General features: G+C 44.0%; 2 protein-coding genes across 3 annotated transcripts; both read right to left on the bottom strand.

Moving 5' to 3' along the window:
* Nucleotides 1-3,534: 3,534 nt before the first annotated feature.
* RPS15A (ribosomal protein S15a) lies at nucleotides 3,535-8,169 on the bottom strand. The gene is made up of 5 exons (XM_086759344.1): nucleotides 8,104-8,169; nucleotides 6,805-6,942; nucleotides 6,541-6,620; nucleotides 4,935-5,020; nucleotides 3,535-3,670 (listed from the first exon to the last, which is right to left on the bottom strand). Exons 2-5 carry the CDS (start codon nucleotides 6,935-6,937, stop codon nucleotides 3,577-3,579), a joined length of 393 nt encoding a protein of 130 aa, XP_086615470.1. The 5' UTR covers nucleotides 6,938-6,942; nucleotides 8,104-8,169; the 3' UTR covers nucleotides 3,535-3,576.
* Nucleotides 8,170-9,081: 912 nt separating this feature from the next.
* Nucleotides 9,082-15,802, bottom strand: ARL6IP1 (ARL6 interacting reticulophagy regulator 1). Of its 2 annotated transcripts, XM_086759343.1 has the most exons (7): nucleotides 15,712-15,802; nucleotides 13,385-13,518; nucleotides 11,546-11,665; nucleotides 11,169-11,286; nucleotides 10,415-10,499; nucleotides 10,027-10,175; nucleotides 9,082-9,926 (listed from the first exon to the last, which is right to left on the bottom strand). In XM_086759343.1, the coding sequence occupies exons 1-6, from the start codon at nucleotides 15,745-15,747 to the stop codon at nucleotides 10,057-10,059; spliced, it is 612 nt and encodes a 203-aa protein (XP_086615469.1). In that variant the 5' UTR covers nucleotides 15,748-15,802; the 3' UTR covers nucleotides 9,082-9,926; nucleotides 10,027-10,056. The 2 variants fall into 2 exon arrangements, with proteins under 2 accessions (XP_086615469.1, XP_086615468.1); XM_086759342.1 differs by having other exon boundaries at nucleotides 9,082-10,175.
* Nucleotides 15,803-18,924: the final 3,122 nt, after the last annotated feature.

Below are 18,924 nucleotides of genomic sequence, written 5' to 3'. Positions count from 1 at the left end.
TCATGCACCAGGCTTTTTACCCTGTTGCTATATTTTGAAGATCCATACATATTCTCACCTCCCATATTACCTTAATCAGGCTCCATTGCATCAAAGACAGAAAAAAAATTCTCTTTGCAGACCAGGGTACAGGAGAAGTCAGGACATTTAGCTCCGCAGAAGGAGCAGGGAGACCAGCAGCAACGCCAAAGCCCTCTTGGGACTCCTCTCACACAGCTTGCCCTCAGCCTCCAGCGATTCAAAGTGGGATGCTGCCATCTGTTGACAGCTCCCCACTGCAACAGTAAGTAGGGATTTCTCTTAACGCGCAGCAGCCATTTGAACGTTTTATTCTGTTATTAAACAATAGCATAAGGAGCAATGGGAATCGGCATCTGGACATACCAATCACGTATCTGACAGCAGAACTGAGACCAAGCGGTAACTCCACAGATGGGTCACCAACCCTCTCCCAGCTACTCCTGACATAGTAAGTAAGCTTCACAACTCAGATTAACTTCTGATCCCACTTTAACCGCCTGTGACCTGGACCCCTGATGGTTACCTTCCTGCCAACAGCCAAGCACGGACTGGAGGCAGCGCAGCATCACCACGCACCGACCACATCATAGTATGCCGAGCCTCTCCACAGCACCACAGCCGAGCAAGTGGCTGTGCTCACACGGACCTAGGTGCTGAGAACTGGCTTAGCAAGTAGAAGCAGATTTCCAGCCAAAAGGCCAAGACTTGCCTCTACATCTTGAGAGGGTATGGAAGAGATACAACCACTTCCAGACTTGTTCAGTGTTAGACTGCAGCGTATCCAGGACAGCCCCAGAGGTAAAGTTTAGTAATTAAGGGGTCTGCAGCACAGACGCTTTCCTCAGGTGTCATCCACCCTTCCCGTTTTCCCCACATGCAGGTCAACAGCCTCTGTCCCATAGAGGACTCCCCCATCATTAACATCCCCCTGTGCTCCACAGGTACCAAACACCTTCTCTAAACTAAAGCTTTGCCTTGATTGCCAGTTGCAACCTGTACTGGGCCTTTTTTAACTCCCACCTCTCCCTGTTAATCCTTTTATTGCCCCAAATGATAGCAAACTTTTACCTACAAACACTGCTTCCCCAAGGCATGCACCCTCAGCTCAGAAAATATCACTGAGGCTTAAAAAAATACCACTTTCAGGTTTTAAACGTGCTTGAGAATAAGAATTTCTGCAGCGCCATTTAAAGCAGTTGCACTGCAGGGCATGTCACAATCCTGCGTGTCAGCTCCTGAGTCCTACTTCAGAAGTCCCTTGGATCTCAGCCAGCAGCAATTGCCCAGGAGCAAAGCGCAAGATCAGAGATCATCTTATGAACCTGCATCAGCTACAGCAGCTCCCACGTGTGGTAAACCAGCGTGCAGTCACGTTTGTTAGATACACTGCGGAAATGGTGCACCTGCTGCTGCATGCTTCCCTCCAAGTCATTCTTTTTACACTGGAGCTCTAATTTCCATTTCCTAATTCTACAAAAGTTGTCAGGCTGGCTTGTGAAATAAATTAACACAGTTTATCCTCAACTGATCTGTCAACTGAGAGTATCAGAAATTCTCTTACTTTAGAAGCCTCAAAAGTAGTGAAGGACATGCACAGGCACATTGGTTCACAACAGTGATGTACGTGTCCTGTATAACATTGGTTTAAAATCTGAAAGTCAAACTAGCAGGGAATTTGAAGCCATAGTAAATTCATCTGAAGGAAGCCTTAAAACATCCCTAACCTTCATCCATCAGGTATCAGAAATGTGTTCTATTCCGGACTGATACAAATGAAGATTTTATAAAAAGGAACAGTGGATCTTGGGGTGATCTTCAGGGTTACTCTGAGCAAGAAATACAACAGCTCGTGTGTGGATCAGTGCTTCGTACTGCAGAATTAGCCCTATTACGGATAGGGGAAAAAAAAAAAAAGGCAACCTGTAACAAAATAGCTTGATTTGACCATAAAAGAGACCAAGGCTGACTTATTTCGACTTTGTAACTACTCTTTGTAATTCAGTATGCAGATCTTTATCTTCAGCTAAGCAAATTTCTGTCTCAAACCAAACTGAGAATCATACTGATCATATTTGAATGTTTTGATGCCATCTACAATCCATACTTTTTGACCTTACCCTGCAAGTAAACTAGCGTTTTTTTCCTCTCCTGCTCTTCTCAGTCAAACTGCAAGTCTGTTACAGGATGCTACTGTACACCACCAGAACACTTTCTGTAAGCATTCTTCACAGCTTTGTTGCTAGCTTCTTGTTCCTCAGAGATCCACATCGGGAAGGCTGTGCTGCCTGTCTAGAAATTGTTAAGACCTGTTTGCATAGCAGGATCACCTTCTCCTTTTCTCCATAAAAAGTAACAGACTGAACTGAAACAGGTTACACAGCTATAAGCTGTAGAGGTTAAAGACTTTGTGCCTGAAGACAGTCACTTCCACCCCAAGGCTCTCTGAAAAGCTTTGTGATGAAGTATCACCTTTAAGGCACACCAGTTCTAACTCAAGCAACTGTACATATCCAGCATCAGGATGTATCACCAGGAAGGAAAATTGCCTCCAAATGTTTGTATCAGGAGAACCACGAATTCAACAGCCGTTTTAAAGCTTGTTGAAACAGCCTTGCTACATCTCAATAGGCTCATTCCTAACAAAGACTCCAAACAAAGCGAAGTAAGGCAAGGTATTTCCAACTGCTGTTGAAGGACAATGCAGTCAGCTTCCCATTCTCTACCATCTCAAAGTAGCTCTTCAGCCGTGGCCATCTGCTCCCTGAACTGCTTTGAAAGAAATATGTTGACTGTTCTGTATCACCAAATCCATTATGCTGTCATGCATCAGATACCTGAAACAAAGACCAAAAACCCATTCAGTACTCAACATTCACTACCTGTAGGTTCAGATATCCTTATTTCCTGGCTTCAAAAAGTAACTTGCCTTCATAGCAACATGCAAAGCAGCTGCACAGCAACTACCCTACACAAAAGTGGTGTTCCAAAGGACTTTCAAACTAGAAATTTTAAGAAAAACAAATTATTCACCTCTCTACCTCTGTTACTCCTTGCACTGTAAGATGCGGGAACAAGTTTGTGATCTGAAATCAAATTTCAACCATCTTAACTATTCCACAATCCCACATGTCGTAACTCTTTAAAACATAAACAGGAAATAGCTTCTGGCAAGGCATCTTATAATATTTAGCTAAAAGGTGAACAGTCTTACATAGATGTAACTATGGAAACATGTTATCTAACACGCAAGAGGCGATCCCACCACACGATAGCTGAGTATGCAGTTTGACATGACAGTTCCTCTGCTGAGGCTATTCTGTATAGTGACCTGTAGCTGCCGTTCAAGTGGTAATTACTGAAAGGATGTTAAATTGTTAACAGACATAACAGCTGTCACCAGGAGTGGTGTCTGCAGTAAACATGGAACTCAAGCGTTACTGAAGAGCTGTCTGTTAGAAGCACTATCACAGGTATTGTGAGAAGTCATTGAAATACCGACTGGAAACACCAGAGTCCATTTGAATGATTTATTAGTATCCTCTTTTTTTACAAGTTTTAGAAAAAGAATCCCAGGATTTTGCCTCCTGTATGTTTTCGCCTAGCCTCCTCATGGTCCATGATGCCAGCTGAGGTTGTCAGTACAATGTACCTATGAAGAAAGAACAGATGTTCAGTTCATCGGTTTGTTCTGCGCCCACTCACAGCTGACAGCACTAACTTCATTTCTCTGTTACAACAGTAAGATCTGTTTCTGTAAGAACAGGCCTAACAGAACTAAGATCAGGTTATCGGACAATGAAAAAGGAACTCCTCGCACCACACACGTACAGCTCTGCAGCACACAAAGGACATTTATAGGCTTCCGTTCTCCAAATATTTGCATAAGTCTTAGCAAGAAGTTTTCTTGCACATTCCCACCATAAATTCAGTTCAGCTGTTGTAGCAGTAGCAACTCCACAGTTTCTAGACAAAGTCTGCTTCTATTTTAAGCAGACATTTTCTTCAGAGCAGGTAGAGTTGCCATGGTGCCAGACAGCTCCTCAACTCTGAACGCTTTGTCCCTCAGCGTTTTGAACACTGGGTGCTGATGCAGACGAGGACCTGGGTCTGGACTGACAACGGAGGCAGCCTTAGTCACTGCTAATGCCAACACCTGGATTATCAGCACACTTCATCCACACAGCTTTGTGTCCAAGAACCTCTTGTCCCACGACCGTAAATACTCTTAAGAATCTCAGCATGACCACACATACTGGTAGGCTACAGAGGCACAGCTAAAGCAAGCGGCTTATCAGTGGAGCTTTAAGAACAGAAACGACAAGGAACTGTTAATCCCGCCTTTGACAGGATAGACTGGCTGAGCCCCTGAAGACTCCTCTTCCTCTGTCATCCTGGTGCACTCAGCTTTATTACTCCTGACTCAGTGAACTTCAGGAAGGAAAAACTGCGTAATAGTAAGATTTTCTGTGTTGTGGAAGTCTGTTTAACAGAGGCTCTGAGTCTCTCATTACTTAGTATCTAATCAATTTATACACAATCAGGAAGTTTGGTTTAAAGTAGTACAACCTACTTCCACCCACCTGGTAACTTACATGACTCCTCCTCTATCTACAAATGGCCATTAATAAAATCAAAATGAGTACGAGAAAAGTCCAGTTTTCCCAGTAAACTGTAGAAACGGTGAAATCAGGATTTACCAAAGCCAAGCAAAAATAGGTCCCTGCTTAGCAGTGCCCCTTTAAAATTGGTTAAGAAGAGCATTTGTATGAAAGATGGATTTTAGACTGGTATCTACCTCAGACTGATCAGGGAGGAAAGGTGTCAGGCAAGTCTAACTCAGGCAGTATGAAAGCGTAATAAAAAGCCCCCACATTTTTACAAACGATGCAGATTTAACTCTTCTCCATACTTACCCAAACTGACGTGAAGGCAGTAGGTTGTTCTGCCACTTTTCCAAATCCTTCAGCTGAACATCAAATCTGGGACTGATTACACCACACTACAAAACAAAATTCTATTACAAACTGAAGAACTTTATAAACCGGATTTGTACATTTGTTATTCCAACTCAGTGAACAAAGGAGCGGAACAACTGCAATTAACATATTTTTGGCAGCAAAAGACTAGAGTACCAAGAAGCACACTCTATCACCCACAGTATGAAACAGCGCTTCCTCCCAGGTAAACTGAGACTCTCTCACACCTATTCAGCTGTTACTTCCTTAGCCTTGCCGCCGCCTCCTCCTCACCTAAACACAGTAACACTGCTGCTGAAGCTAAACTAACAAGTTACCAGCTAGACCCGGGAGAGCACAAAAGCATTCTATAAACCACTAGAGATTACTAAGCATCCTATAAGATCAAAAAAACTGAGATTACTTAGGGATATTCTACTTCTAATCATCATACGCAGGTAGCAAAAAAATACCTGTAGATTTTAACTAAGGAGAAATTAACAGTCATAAAAGTTACTGAATTTTTCAAGTTAATTGTATTACTTACTGACTATGACCACTACTACCACCTCCAGTTACCTCACTGGCTCAAATTATCTTAACACATATCCAAAAGTACGTACATTTCCTGCACTAACAGACAGTTTTCTGAACCAAACAACTGTGCCCTTATTGCAAGTATTGAGAGAAATGTTATGTCCAGCTGCACCCGGCAAGATATGTTAGGAAATTATCCCAGAAGAGTTCAAGGAACACTACACTCAAACCTGACATACGTTATTTTTATTACAGACACATAACAATAGTCACTTGGGTGGTGTCAGATTTCTCTGCCTACTCCACTCAAGCAATTTTCAGCTGCAGTATTTGTTCATCATGGAGATAGCCTCCAACATATTTTGACCAGTAATTACTTCATTTCTTTACTAAAGAGCCACCTCTCACCTGAATAGCTTAACTGAAGTCAATGATGCACAGCAAGTCATCACAGAACTAGACAGCTCAGTATTTTGAGATAAAAATATTTTTAAAATTTCCAAAACACACATGAACACTTCATATGCCCCAGAATATTAAAAAGCACTAATTAACACAACATACAGCTTTCCCTCAACTGCAAGCAAAGCCCATCCAGCAGCAGGAGAAAGGCTTGTCTTCTCAACATTTACAGGTATTAAACATCAACTGGAAAGCAACTCAGCTCCTATCTCTTAAGACAAGTCTTCCAGATAGCTTAAACATCAAAGAAACTGAGAAATTGCTAGGTAGCCAGAAAACCTTTAGAGCGAAAAACACACAGCACGTGCAGACTTCCCTGAAAATGTCTTAAATATTCAGACTTTAAAAGAAATTTAGTCAACCGTACCATTATGAATCCAGAAAAACGCACAAGCATTTGATAAGCACTGCTAATACCCATATTACTCTCATTTACATGGATTCAATAAACAGGACCTTTTTTACAAGTAATTCTTTCAGAACTGGAGTAGTCAAACATACACACACAAAAAAGTCTCATTTAAACATCTTCCTAGAGAACTGAATTCCAGAAGATAAATCCTACCTTGTTGAGTCTGCCTGTGAGATTGACAACAATCTTCCCAGCTCTGTGATCATCAATTATCTCAAATTCACCAATGTAACCTACAAAAGATGAGCAAACAGACAAATCAAATGTATAATACTTAGCTGTATTAATACAACTCAATTAACTATGTTATACAAAACCAGTTCAAGATTCACTTTTAGTCAAAAAGTAGCTTAACACAACAGCATCCACAGAAACCATGAATGAGAAACAAGTCAGGACTGTGCACTCCAGACTTACCGTGCTTCATCATCACAGTTAAAAACCGGACAATTACTTTGGAGCACGGCCTAATGAGAACCTGGCGCTTCCCACGTTTCTCTGCATTGTTGATGCTTTTGAGAGCATCGGCTAGAACGTTCATGCGCACCATGGTGCCTGCGGGGAAGAGGAGAGGCAGTTATGTACACCAGCTTTTCAGCACAGAAATATTGAGCAGCACACTTTTTTTAAAAAGTTCATTTTAGACCTAAAAGATGTCGGGCTGACAGAAAGTTACATTAAATCTTAAAAAGCATGCTCAGGCTAAAAAGCAGATCCAATCACACACTCAAGTACACCCAAGAGGATTCACAACTGTTGTAACAAGTTTGGAAACCTGACACACTTGTTGGAACACACAAAGATTTAAAAAACACCATCTAGACAACATTTCATCAGTATGACACCTTTCCCAGGTGAATCGTTTGGGACTTTAAAGCACAATTATGCAGTATTAGCCCTGTTCAAAAACTAGGTCCTATTGGGTATTTAATATAAAGGATGCTGCCCGGCTTATCTGCAGAAGAATTGCTGGATGCAAGCACAAGACAGCACTCTGAAAACAAAACTGGGCATCAACCTCTGCATTATCCTGATAAAGAACAGAGCCCCCCGAGCACCAAAAGGCAGGACAAAACTTGATACGCTCGCCTCACTCACCAAGAGCCAGAGCACTGCCAGACCCAGACAGAAAGGTTCTCCTGCCGCTGGGCCACAGGGCCATTCGCAACGTGGGCAGGTCCCGCGACACACAAGGGCTTTTACCACTAAGCCAGGGACCCCTAGGCGAGCAGGCTTGGCTAATTCCTGCTCACGGGGCCAGCGCAGTCAGACCCGCCGTCCCGAGGGCCGCCTCGTCTCGCCGGGCCCAGCCCAGTGCCCCCTCCCCAGGCCCTCCGCTACCTCCTCCCAGGCCTCGCCGCACGATACTCACTCCCTAAAGTCCACGGACTTCACGGCCCGGCTCCCCCGAGCCCTGCCCAGCCCGGCCTCCCACCGCACCTGGCCGGGCCCGGCTGCCGCGCCAGCCGCCGCCCTCGGCTCCCGCCCCGCATCCCTGCGGAGAGCGGAGCCACAGGCAGGAGGACGCTTCCCCCCCGCCCTACATTCCGGAGGCTCCAGAGAGGGCTAGGGGAGGCGCCGGCAGCTCAAAACGGGCCGGGCCGGTCGGGCGCACCCTCACGGCCCCGACGAGGCGGACAGAAGCGACTGCGGGAGGCGGATGGAGCCGGGAGGCGGGGGATGGCACCCGGGACCCAGCAGCACCCCCCCACTCACCGGTGCAGCAAGATGGCGGAAAAGGAAGAGGCCGGGCCCCCGCGCGGGATTATGGGAGGGCCATGGGCGCGGGCTGGTGCGCGGAGCCCCTCCAGATCTCGCGAGACTTGGCGTCCCAGTCGGGAAGCGCGGCGCGCCAGGCCTGGGCATCCCTATTGGCCGAGCGCCGCGTGGCGCACTTCCGGAGCGACGCTTCTGCCCGCGTTCCTATAGCAACCAGAACGCTTGGCAGGAGCTGCGCTGCGCCGCGACAGACCGCACCTTCCCGCGGGTCCGCAGTTCTTTCTCCAATTTTTTTTGGTTCTTTTTTTTTTACACGATAGCGGAATTCCCAATATACCTTATTTCCACGGAATTTTTAATGGGCCCACGTACACTGGAGAACAGCGTAGCTGCTCTGTACCGTGGAGTCACACGAGGAAGGTGAAGGTCTGAACACAGCTGCACGGGGCGGATGGGCTGCTTCTGCCCAATTTTAACTTAAAACATGAAGATGGCTCTCAGTGCGGTAACGGCAAACGAGGGTTCACGTGGGGCAGAGGGGCGGCCACCAGCCCTGCCCAGGGCAGCTCCGCCACACGGTGCAGTGCCACCAGCGCCCTTTCCTCCAGCCGCAGCCCGGGCCCGGTAAGCGGAGCGTTTCTAAATCACGGGTTCAAGATCGCGCTGTAGCATCCCCACGCAGTTCAGACCTATCAAAGCTTTTACTGACCGGGCCTGATTTGTCCCCAGCCTCAGTCACTTTTAGCAGCGTTAATCCACTACAGACGGCATCAGAGCCTTTCCCCTGCGCAGCAGCTGCCAGTGTACTGCCACGGCTGATACAAGTTTTACTGTTTACAGTGAGCTATTTCAAACTAAAGGGGTTTTCCTGTTAGGACGCTGCGCACTGCCACATGGCACTAGAACACCACTCCCAGCTCCAGTTCTTGACTGAGATGCATTTACACAATTTTCTGTATGTTCACAGAGCAAGACGAAGTTTCTCTTTAGTCTGTATTTACCTATTCAACAATTACAATAGACACTGAAGGGAGTTTTAAACATTTTCAATCAGTAAACCTTTAAAACGCATCAACACAGGTTTTAGCTTTTTAAAGAAAAAAAGTTCAGTTTTAAAAAAAGGAGGGAGAGGTCATAGAAAAGCATACACAGTTCAAACAGGCTTATTTACAAGAGACAAACCTAGCATATTCAAGGTGATTTTGTGTACAGACAACAACATTCATAAAACCAAACACGCTACATGGCTCCACAAAAACAGTAGTTTTTAGAACAATCAGCTGTTAAGGTAACACACACCTTAACTCATTTTCTACAGTCTCAGTGCAGTGAGTTGAAGTTTACACTACAGCTAGATACTCTATTCCAGACCCCTATTCAACAGATAACCTGTTAACGTAGCCAAAAAAAGCAAACGGATTCAGTGAGACAATGGGACCACCTTCCGCCCCGATTTTGGGTATGCGCCCTCAGCTATGATCATTCTCACTCAGCTAATCGCCCTCCTTCCACAAGGATCAGTAGTAACAAGCCTCCAAGAAGCAGAAGCCTTCAGAGTGCCTTTCGTACTTGCTGTAGCTGCAAGTTAATGATCAGTGAAACTAACGGAGTTACAGAAATGCTATCACAAATTACAATTCTGCTGTTTCTTGAGCGGGGGTATTTATTCACAGGGCCTCTTAATTTGCTGAAGACACTTAATAAGCTCCCTGCATCAAAGGTCAGGATCTTTCGTGTAAAATCAGCTGCAGGCTGCAGAATCCGAGACAGCACAGCAAGAGAGACACAAACCCACAGCAGTTGCTAGAGTGACATTTTCACTTCATCAGGGAGCCAATTAAAAAAAAAAAAAAGCCAGTGAGCAATACAACTTCTATTGTCTTAATTATACGCTAATTCTCAAAACTGTTCCCAAGGAACCTTTTACAAGAGTGAACAGCAGTTAAGTCTTCATTCATTTTTCTTTTCCTTGTGCTTGAGAAGTTTGTTTATCTCCCTTTTTGCCATTCCAACATACTTTGTAATGATCCCATGCTGGTTTAGTCCAGGAAACAGCAACAAGAAACTTACTAGAGAGGAGAAAAAAAAAAGCAAAGACATTATTTAATACTCCTTTAACAAGCTTCTGTCACCTTGCAATTCCTTGCTTCCCTGAAGCCCCCGTAACTCCTTGAAAACAGAAAAGGATAACCCTGCAACAGCAACAAAAACATTACCACACTCTTATAATCAAAAATTACTTCTACCAGCCTCATACCATTTCAGGCAGCTAACAAAGCTACTTCTGTTTTGCATGCTACACACTTACCAATAAGATAAGTCAGAAAGAGATTGTGAACTTGCTGTCCAATCCAAGCAACCACAGCAAGAGAAAAAAGCATGGTCATGAAGTACTAAAAAAAGAAAAGGGAACAGTTGTCACAGATCTGTTGGGAAAACTCCCCCTTCCCTTCAATGTCTGGCAACACTTCAACATTTAAAGCTAATGAAGTTTGCTGGCTCTTCCACATGTGATACCTATGCACTGGCTGGTTAAAATTGAGATTACAGAGTCTACAATTTTATGTTCTCACTTATTTTCAGACCATCAGTTTTACAGGATGCTAGTTCTTTTCTGTCCAGATATCCCTTAGAGTCAGACTACGCCATCCCCGTTGACACAACTTCAGCCTCACACAGTACCTGAAGTTGTTTTCAGGACAATAAATGTAGTAGCTCATATACCTAAGCTGACACATCACTAAGAACTAGTTTTTTGGACAGTTTGTATACACTGGAAACAAGCTGTGTTTCCAAAAATTGACCTATCCAAAGAAACCTCATTTAGCTTTACCTTAATATCAAGGGTATGCTCCTAACTGCACAGTATTGCAAATTTAAAGTCATGTATCTTGCCACCTGAGGTGTGCACAAGATGAATGACTGGCATTAAATCACAGCCAGAACGGCTGGTTCTTGGTTTGAAACATCAGTTTATTCAGACACGTGCCTTGCTAAAATATTTATAACTATAAACAAATAAAATCTTAAGACAGAGGAGATGAACTCCTAGAACTCAATACCATTTTAGGCTTCTCTTCCTTGAGCGTAAAGAGACGTTTCCACCAGCCAACAATTCGGCGACGAGATTTTACCAAATTGCTGCAAATCTCATGAAATCTTTGCTGCTGTTCCGTAGTCCTTTTATTAAAAAAAAAAAAAAAACCAACAGAAATAAGAGGTCAAGATTTCATCTGACAACTTAAAAATCTCTAATAGTATTTTTCCAGCAGTAAAAAATGTATCCAGTACTTATCCCAGCATTTGCTTCACTTAGTTTTGTATCATATCTTTATTGAGCACTGTAATGCACTTGATATTTGCAAGTCAGATACTCATTTTGATAAAGTTCATCATTTATTTACACTCAAGAAACTGTTTTAATTCAAGCTTTCCTCACCATTTATTAGAGCCAAAGATTCTAGGTGCAAGAGCAGGAACAAGATAATCAGCCAAACAGAGGAACATAACGAAACACGAGACGCCTGAAAGAACCGATGGGTCCAAGTAGTAGATCATCCTGCAGAAAGAGGATAACAGAAATTATTTCTGGATGCTCAGACGGCTAAGTACTAGACATATTCAGTCACTTCTTCAGATTGGCTCAGGACTTCAAACAGTAGACCTACCCTCCTGCTCAACCTCAAAAAAATGTTTTAAGTTTGCTCTTATTACTAGTAAAAAGAGGTTTAAGTACTTCAACACTATTACAAAAAAAAAAACCCAAACAGATAAAAAAAATATAATTTCCTTAATGTACTAGATAAAAAACTGCTAGAATACAGCAAGCATAGTATGAAGTTCAGTAGAAGTAAAAATTCATCATTATTGCTCTCTCAGAAGTTGACATCTAGTGACCTTAACACTGACTGGGGGACGAGGACGAGTGAGTGAACACATGAAATAACCAGGTAGAGGGAAAGCTCTAATCTTGTCAGTTCTTATGTAAGTCACAAAACTCAGATCCACTATGGGTTATCATTTGCTCTCTCTCACCTGTGAGAGCTAACCGAACCTGTTCTGGCCAAGGAGCCATAAATCTCCAGTTAGGACAGTGTTGTGCTTTTACACAATAAGTGTGCCATCACTGAAATACAGCAGTTTGGGTACTGGATAAGACCGGCTCATCTCATGTCTATCTGCACTTTACAGAACTTCCTGGACACTGAAGCAATAAAAGTAAAGAAATGACACTATCCATTCAGGGCCAGTCTTTCTATAAATCTGGCACAGTGATACTGGGCTGAATGTTCAGGTTAATTTTTGATGAAGTACCAATTCTGAATCTGAAACAGTTCTGTATTTCCTCAAAGTATTATTCAACACAAGATCTTTCCTGCTATAATCACAGAATTTATAACAGAATACCCTGAAGTTCATGCAATTACTTCTTTTAAAAGTTACTTTTCAGTTTAATTTGATTTCTATTCTCCTCATCTCCCTTGAAGACCATAAAATTTGTATTACCCAGAAGACTGATTATCCCTGGTTCAACACTTATTTTTGTAACTCTCCTCCTCTCCTTACTTCAAAACCACATGCAATTGGCAACCCCCACAGCCAGTGTGTTCTCTTTTCTGTACAAGGCAGGCTGGGCTCATCTCGACTACTAGAGTATAAGGTAAATGCACGTACAAGCGCCTCCAGCAAGCCAGTTCTGTATCTCCAGTTCAGAGACAGGCAACATCCTCCCATCCTGTTGACTGAAAGTTACCCGCAGCCTTTCCTTTTCCTCCTTTCTCAAAGGACAGGACAGAGAATGTAAAACAACAAGTTGTGCAAAACCAATTGAACTAACCCTAAATACCACACTAAAGATGCAGAATACGTAAGTTTGCCCTACGGAAACAAGTCTTCCATAATGATATTGCTGTTGGTTTGGGGAAAAAAAGCCAAAGGAGATAACCAGATTGACAAAGAAGCAGGATACAAAGGGTGAGGGCAGAATACGAACATACCAATGAAGAACATATAGCTGAGCATGGTAAAAAACTACAGGCAAACAGCTTTTGTAGAAAGCACTGCCCTTTCCTCTGAGCAGGATGTGACTTGTGTTACTTCCTGTTCTCAATACCTAAGGTTTTTCTTGTCAACAAAGTTTACATGCATTCAGAAACAGAACCTGGAGTAGGAGCCTTCCTATTAGATTTTTAAAGATGTCTTACTAATTTACTTAATAGGTTGGCTACCAGCCATGAAAGTGCACTGGTGTTCTAGGCTCCCTCCACAAGCTACTTACAGAAAAGAAAAGGAAACAACACTCATCAGTGCCAGAGGAAACCAGGCTCTCTCCCAGCGAAGAACTTTATCGGTCAGCAAAATCACTTCTCCCCATCCTTGCAACTGCTCTTCCAAGCTAGCAGTTTCTGCAGCCTACACAAAAAGTGAAGAAAATTCTTTTATTACTAACCAAAGTGTAAAATTAATTCCCACACTCTAAGTAGCTAAAAAAAAAAATCATTATAATTAAAGACCCCAGTCACAAACCTTTCTGAGTAATCACATTTCTAATAATGTTGTAAGTATTTTTACTAAGTTATGACATTGTAGCAGTGATAAATAGTCAAGAGCCTAATAAATTAGCAGCATATGTTATTAGACCAAATGATACCTCTTCCCACTTTTTGCCAAGATGTTTTCCCCCAATCTCCCATTCACAGTACTCTCAAGTTTTCAGTATCAACAACTGGAAAACTGCAACATGAGAACTATTTAAAATACATGTATTTTCAACAACAACTCTACCACATTAAACTGAAGCTTTCTAGTTGCTGTCCAAAACCAAAATTTTTTATTATATGGAAGATGGATAAAAACTCAGAATCCACAGTAGAGGAAAGTTACCCAACTGATCACATTTGGAGTACAAAGAAAGTTTTTCCACAGGTTGCCCACAGCAGTGATCAGGCAGCCTTTAAACTCCTCTTCCTATATTATCCCTACACGCCTCCCTACACACGTTCTGCAAGGAGCCCCTGTCGGCTCTGGCGTCAGCCTGCTAAGCAGTTCACCTGAGGTGTTCCACACTTAACATAGCTTAATAGTTTCCCCTCAGTGGGACAAGGTGTCTCAAAGATTACAAAACTCAGGTAACCACAGACAGAACCGATCACTGCCCAAGTAGTAAGAGGTGAAAATTCAAGATCCGCACATGTGTTGTGCAGACACAGCAGAGCAGCTTTCATTCTCAACTGTGTGCTACACTTAACTCAAATGAGAAGCCTGACACCACTAGAATAACAAGAACAGCAGAGTGCAGCTGTGTAGCTTTCTTGTGTGATACTGTTGGAAACTATTTGAAAACTACAGTTCAGGATACACAGACACACACCAAAAGAAAGAGGGAAAACTATCTGACGTGCGGCTGAACACCTTCCAGTTATCCATCTATTCCATGTTATAAACACAAACTGTCACATGGAGAGGGAAAAAAAACCAAACCTGCATTTCTCCAAAGACATTTTATGACAAACTGTTTTGCTTTATTACCTCTGGCTGCCTGCATTTAACATCACAACCAAGAGAAAATTTAACAGGAAACAGACTGGAATATAAAAGTGTTATTAACAGCAGCCTGCTTCTGCCAGCCTAGAAGACAACTATTGTAAGTTGTTTTCCCACCAGGCCCGCTAGCGAAAACTTAAGTCAGCTCTTGTCAACACCATCTTAATTCCAGAGCGCACCCAACAAAAGTGGTTTTTTTTTCATTAATTAAACAACATAAAGTTTCCATAAATATAAACTTCTGCTCCAAAAGGGGCATCCCTCTGGAACGCTGCACGTATTTTTGTCAATATAGTTCTGTGCACTCTTCCCACGGAAAAAAGTGAACCTCCCTTCCACCTCTGCCCTGACAGTCTCTGTATCTCCCAGGCTGTACAGCTTCCTGCTACTTGAAACAGCACTGATCAATAATGAACTCAAAAGCTTCCGTCCCTCAACCCCTTCACGTGCTTTTACAGTGATTTTCCCGTTTCCCGTGCAACCGTTTACCATTACAGAGATAAATATATATATCCTTGAATTTACTGAAGTTTTTAAGTACTCAAGCCCACCCTCGATATATTTAAGCTAATTATCCAGCTCCTGCCACTCCCCTGCATCATTGAAGGATTCGCTAAGACAGCCAAAGGATGTTGAAACACAGAGACATTAAAATTAAACGCAAGCCCCCCCCCCCCCCCCATCACGTAAAGCCAGATATTATTACAAGCTCTGGCCTGCGAGCAGAACAACAGCCGTGCCCGCGGCCAGGGACGGCACACAGAGCAGCCTCCGCACACCCAGCCCCCACCAGGCCCTGAGACACGAGCCGATCCCCGCACGGAGCCTTTCAGAAGCGCAAGCGAGCGCAGGGAGATCGTGTCCCCGCACCTGACGGGCCGGGGGGCCGAGCTGGCCCTCGCCAGCCGCCGCGGGCAGGCCTGGCTCCTCCTCCTCCTCCTCCTCTCCCAGCGGCGGCAGGGCCGAGAGGCCGCCAGCCCTTCCCCAGCCACCGGGAGGTAGAGCACCTCCCTGCCGCCCGCCTCAGAGGGGGCGACTCGCCCCGCCGCCGCCCACCCTCACCAGCTGGTAGACGCTGTTGTTGTCGCCCTCCGCCATCTTCCGCCTCCCCCGGACGGCCGCGCCCTCCCACACCGCCCCGTGCGCCGCCTCCTTTTATAGCCTCCGGGGCCCTTCTCGGCACCCTGATTGGCCTTCTTGAAACTCAGGACGGACCAATCCCAGAGCGTCTGTCGCGCCTCGTCGACAGCTGGTTGGCTGGTGGGGATTCGAATAGCCACAGCCGCCCAATCGGCGCGGGGTCTCCGCGCCTCCTCCCCCTCCTCCCTCCGTCGCAATGCGACTGCGACAGGAGCGGGCGGTGGGGCCCGGCTGGGGCGGGAGGCGCCCGGGGCGAGCGTTGGCGGAGGGGCGGTGCCGGGCCCGGCCGGGCTGTGCGGGAGGCGGCGGGCCGCCTGGGCTGGGGGAGGCGAGCCGGGAGCCTCGCCGGCGGCACAGGAGCGGGGACAGAGTCACCTCCCCGCCGGGACTGGGGAGGATACGGCTTTTGTTCTAAAAAGCCTGACGCACAGAAGGTGAACGTGTGATTACGAGGAGGCAAAAGTTACCTTTTCTTGACACAGGGCACGCGTGGGGGTGTCCTGCAAACGCGGCAGAGGCTGCTGATTGTTTCCAGGCCAACAAAATAACCTGGCACCGGAGGCACTCACCCACAAACGTTCTTCGAGGGAAAGTTTTGCTGGTTTTTGTATTTATTTATTGCACGTGACCAAGTTGAAGCAGCTGATGCGTCGGGCATTTCTGGAGCACCGCGCAGGAAAGCGGTGACACTGCGCCTAGCTGCGCAGGAACGTTCTCCTGACCTATGATAATTACTGTCTGTCCAACTACTTGCTTTACTTTTTTTTTTTTTTTTTCAGAAGCTGTAGCAGCACTGGAGTAAACACAGGGAAAAAAGCACTAGGATATAAATATTTTCTGACTCAACTTCCTAAACATTTGTCACAGATGTTAACAAGCTTAATCACAAGCCCTAGGATGTAATGCTATTCCAAAATGAGGGGAAAAAAAAACATCTTTCCTTCTCTGGCACCAAAACTGCCAGCTCACCAGCTTGATGCAGAGGAAAAAGAGGTCTAAGGATTAATTGTTTGATCTTTTACAGGGTGCTTTTCAAACTCACTCAAGACTGTATGTAAAGAAGAGATACTTCTCTGAACAAATTTCAAGTTCATTTACATGTTTCTAACAAGCTAAGAGTATTTTTGTGTGCTGTATTGCACTTAAGAATGATGGAGTCCTCCCTCAAAATCCGTAATCGCACCACAGTAAAGCTCAAATAAGAGGTCATTTCATAAGAAAGTGATGCCAGAAATTAATCCTGATTAGTCTTTTGAGGAAGTGTAGACACATGCAGAAGCACAATGGATTGCTGTTCCTAGGAGCATTTGCAGCATCCTTGCTGGCTATTCGATACAATCAGCCAGCTCCTCGTTTTGTCCATTTGTATGCTTCTCACCACAAAAACAAAAGCACTTACCAGTGAAAAAAAAGCAGGAATTTCCATCATCTCCATCCACTGACAGATCCATTATCTTCCAGCCAGTCTTTCAAATGCCAGCTACCAAATTGGTCTACCATCACAGTTTTTCTCCCATCCTACAGGGCCCACAGAGGTGCACTTCCCTCGTGTGAAGTGTTTCTCGGTAACTTGGAGGGGCAGAGGGAAAAGCGAGCCTTGCGGTATGCCCTCACTGCCCAGAAACACCAGAGGAGACCCGCCATCGCACTGCACAGAACAGGGCAGCGTGGGGCCCTGCCACACTACTCAACACCCCCTCCCTGAGCAGCCAGGCTTTTTGAAGTACAACATACAAAGGAATGTCTGTGTATACATATACCTGTATATGTTCATAAATTTGGTTGTTAAAATCAGAATTCTAATGTAGAAGGCAGGGAATGGTAATAGCAGTAGCTCAGAGTGTGGAAAACTATAAACCACCTCCCATACTCTACCTGAGCTATAGGAAGCCAATTATTTTCTGTATGCTTCCATGTACGACACAGATCATGCTGTGCATCCAACACTGATATTCTCTCTTAGCAGATTCACAGACAAATTAAATGCCCAAGCTAACTTCAAAGCACCTTTAAAAGCAGCAGTTTAATTGCTCTGTGCACTTAGAACACAAATTTTACATGTTAAGCCTCCACCCATTCATCATACCTAATGCAATAAATGCATCTCAAACTTTTCTTATGCTATTAATAAAAAATTAGTCTGATGGATGGCAAAATTGCACTATCAGCTGTGCATTTAAGTACATACAACAGCAGTTCTATGTAATATGTATATTTTCAATGAAATCCTTTAACTAAAACATTAACAGTATACTCATGAATAACTATTTTCCACTAAGAAAAAAATATATATGCATGTGATAATTGGGTACTGTGTTAAGAAAGCAAAAGACAGATGGCAAATGTCAGCTTAAACTTTTTTCTAGTGAAATTATTTAATGCATAAAGGAGTGTCTCTGCTAATTTTAGGAAATGCTTGCCAAAAAAAAAAAAAAAAAACAACCAAAAAAACCCAAAGAAAAACCAAAAAACCAAGCCAAAGATGGCCAAACGTACTAGGCACAGAACACAGTGATGAATAATTGAAGCAAACCAACCTTAAGGACTACAGCATTTAGAAAAATGAACCTTTAACCTCTCCAATCCCCTCCAGTATTTCTCAAGTAATGCTTTTATATGGGGCTTTTCAGATATCAGATATCACAAAGCAGTTAACAGGATCAGCATTATTTGACCAGTTTAGTTTATCAGAGCGGACAGCACTCTGGTGTCGCAGGGCAGGGGCCGATGGCTGCTGCAGTTCCCACAGAGGAGTTCCTGCAGTGAAACACCCTCCTTTCCCACGCAAAGTGACCTCGCACTAGCATTAACTGCTGCTACTGATGTCTCATTCATTTTTCCCTTGGAAAACTAGTTCCCTTCCTCTGATTTATGTCCGATTTATAGGGGAAAGTTGTCCTATACAGAAATAGCATTTGAAAAATTACAGACAAAATATAATTCTATGTAAGACTAATCACTGACAGCAAAACTAATTGTTGCAAAGGAAAAATGGACCATGAAATTCCTGCAAAGTGCTAAACTAATTTCTGTTAACTGTACACATCTGCTATAATTTCAGTTTCAGTTATATTAACTTAACAGTGCCATTAATTCCACTGAAATAATCTAAGACAACACCAATGACTCCAGTTT

This window comes from Chlamydotis macqueenii, chromosome 15 (assembly GCF_036417535.1).
Source record: "Chlamydotis macqueenii isolate bChlMac1 chromosome 15, bChlMac1.mat, whole genome shotgun sequence".
NCBI lineage: Eukaryota > Metazoa > Chordata > Aves > Otidiformes > Otididae > Chlamydotis > Chlamydotis macqueenii.
The sequence above is the reverse complement of the archived record's forward strand: the minus strand, read 5'-3'. Positions and strand labels throughout refer to the sequence as shown.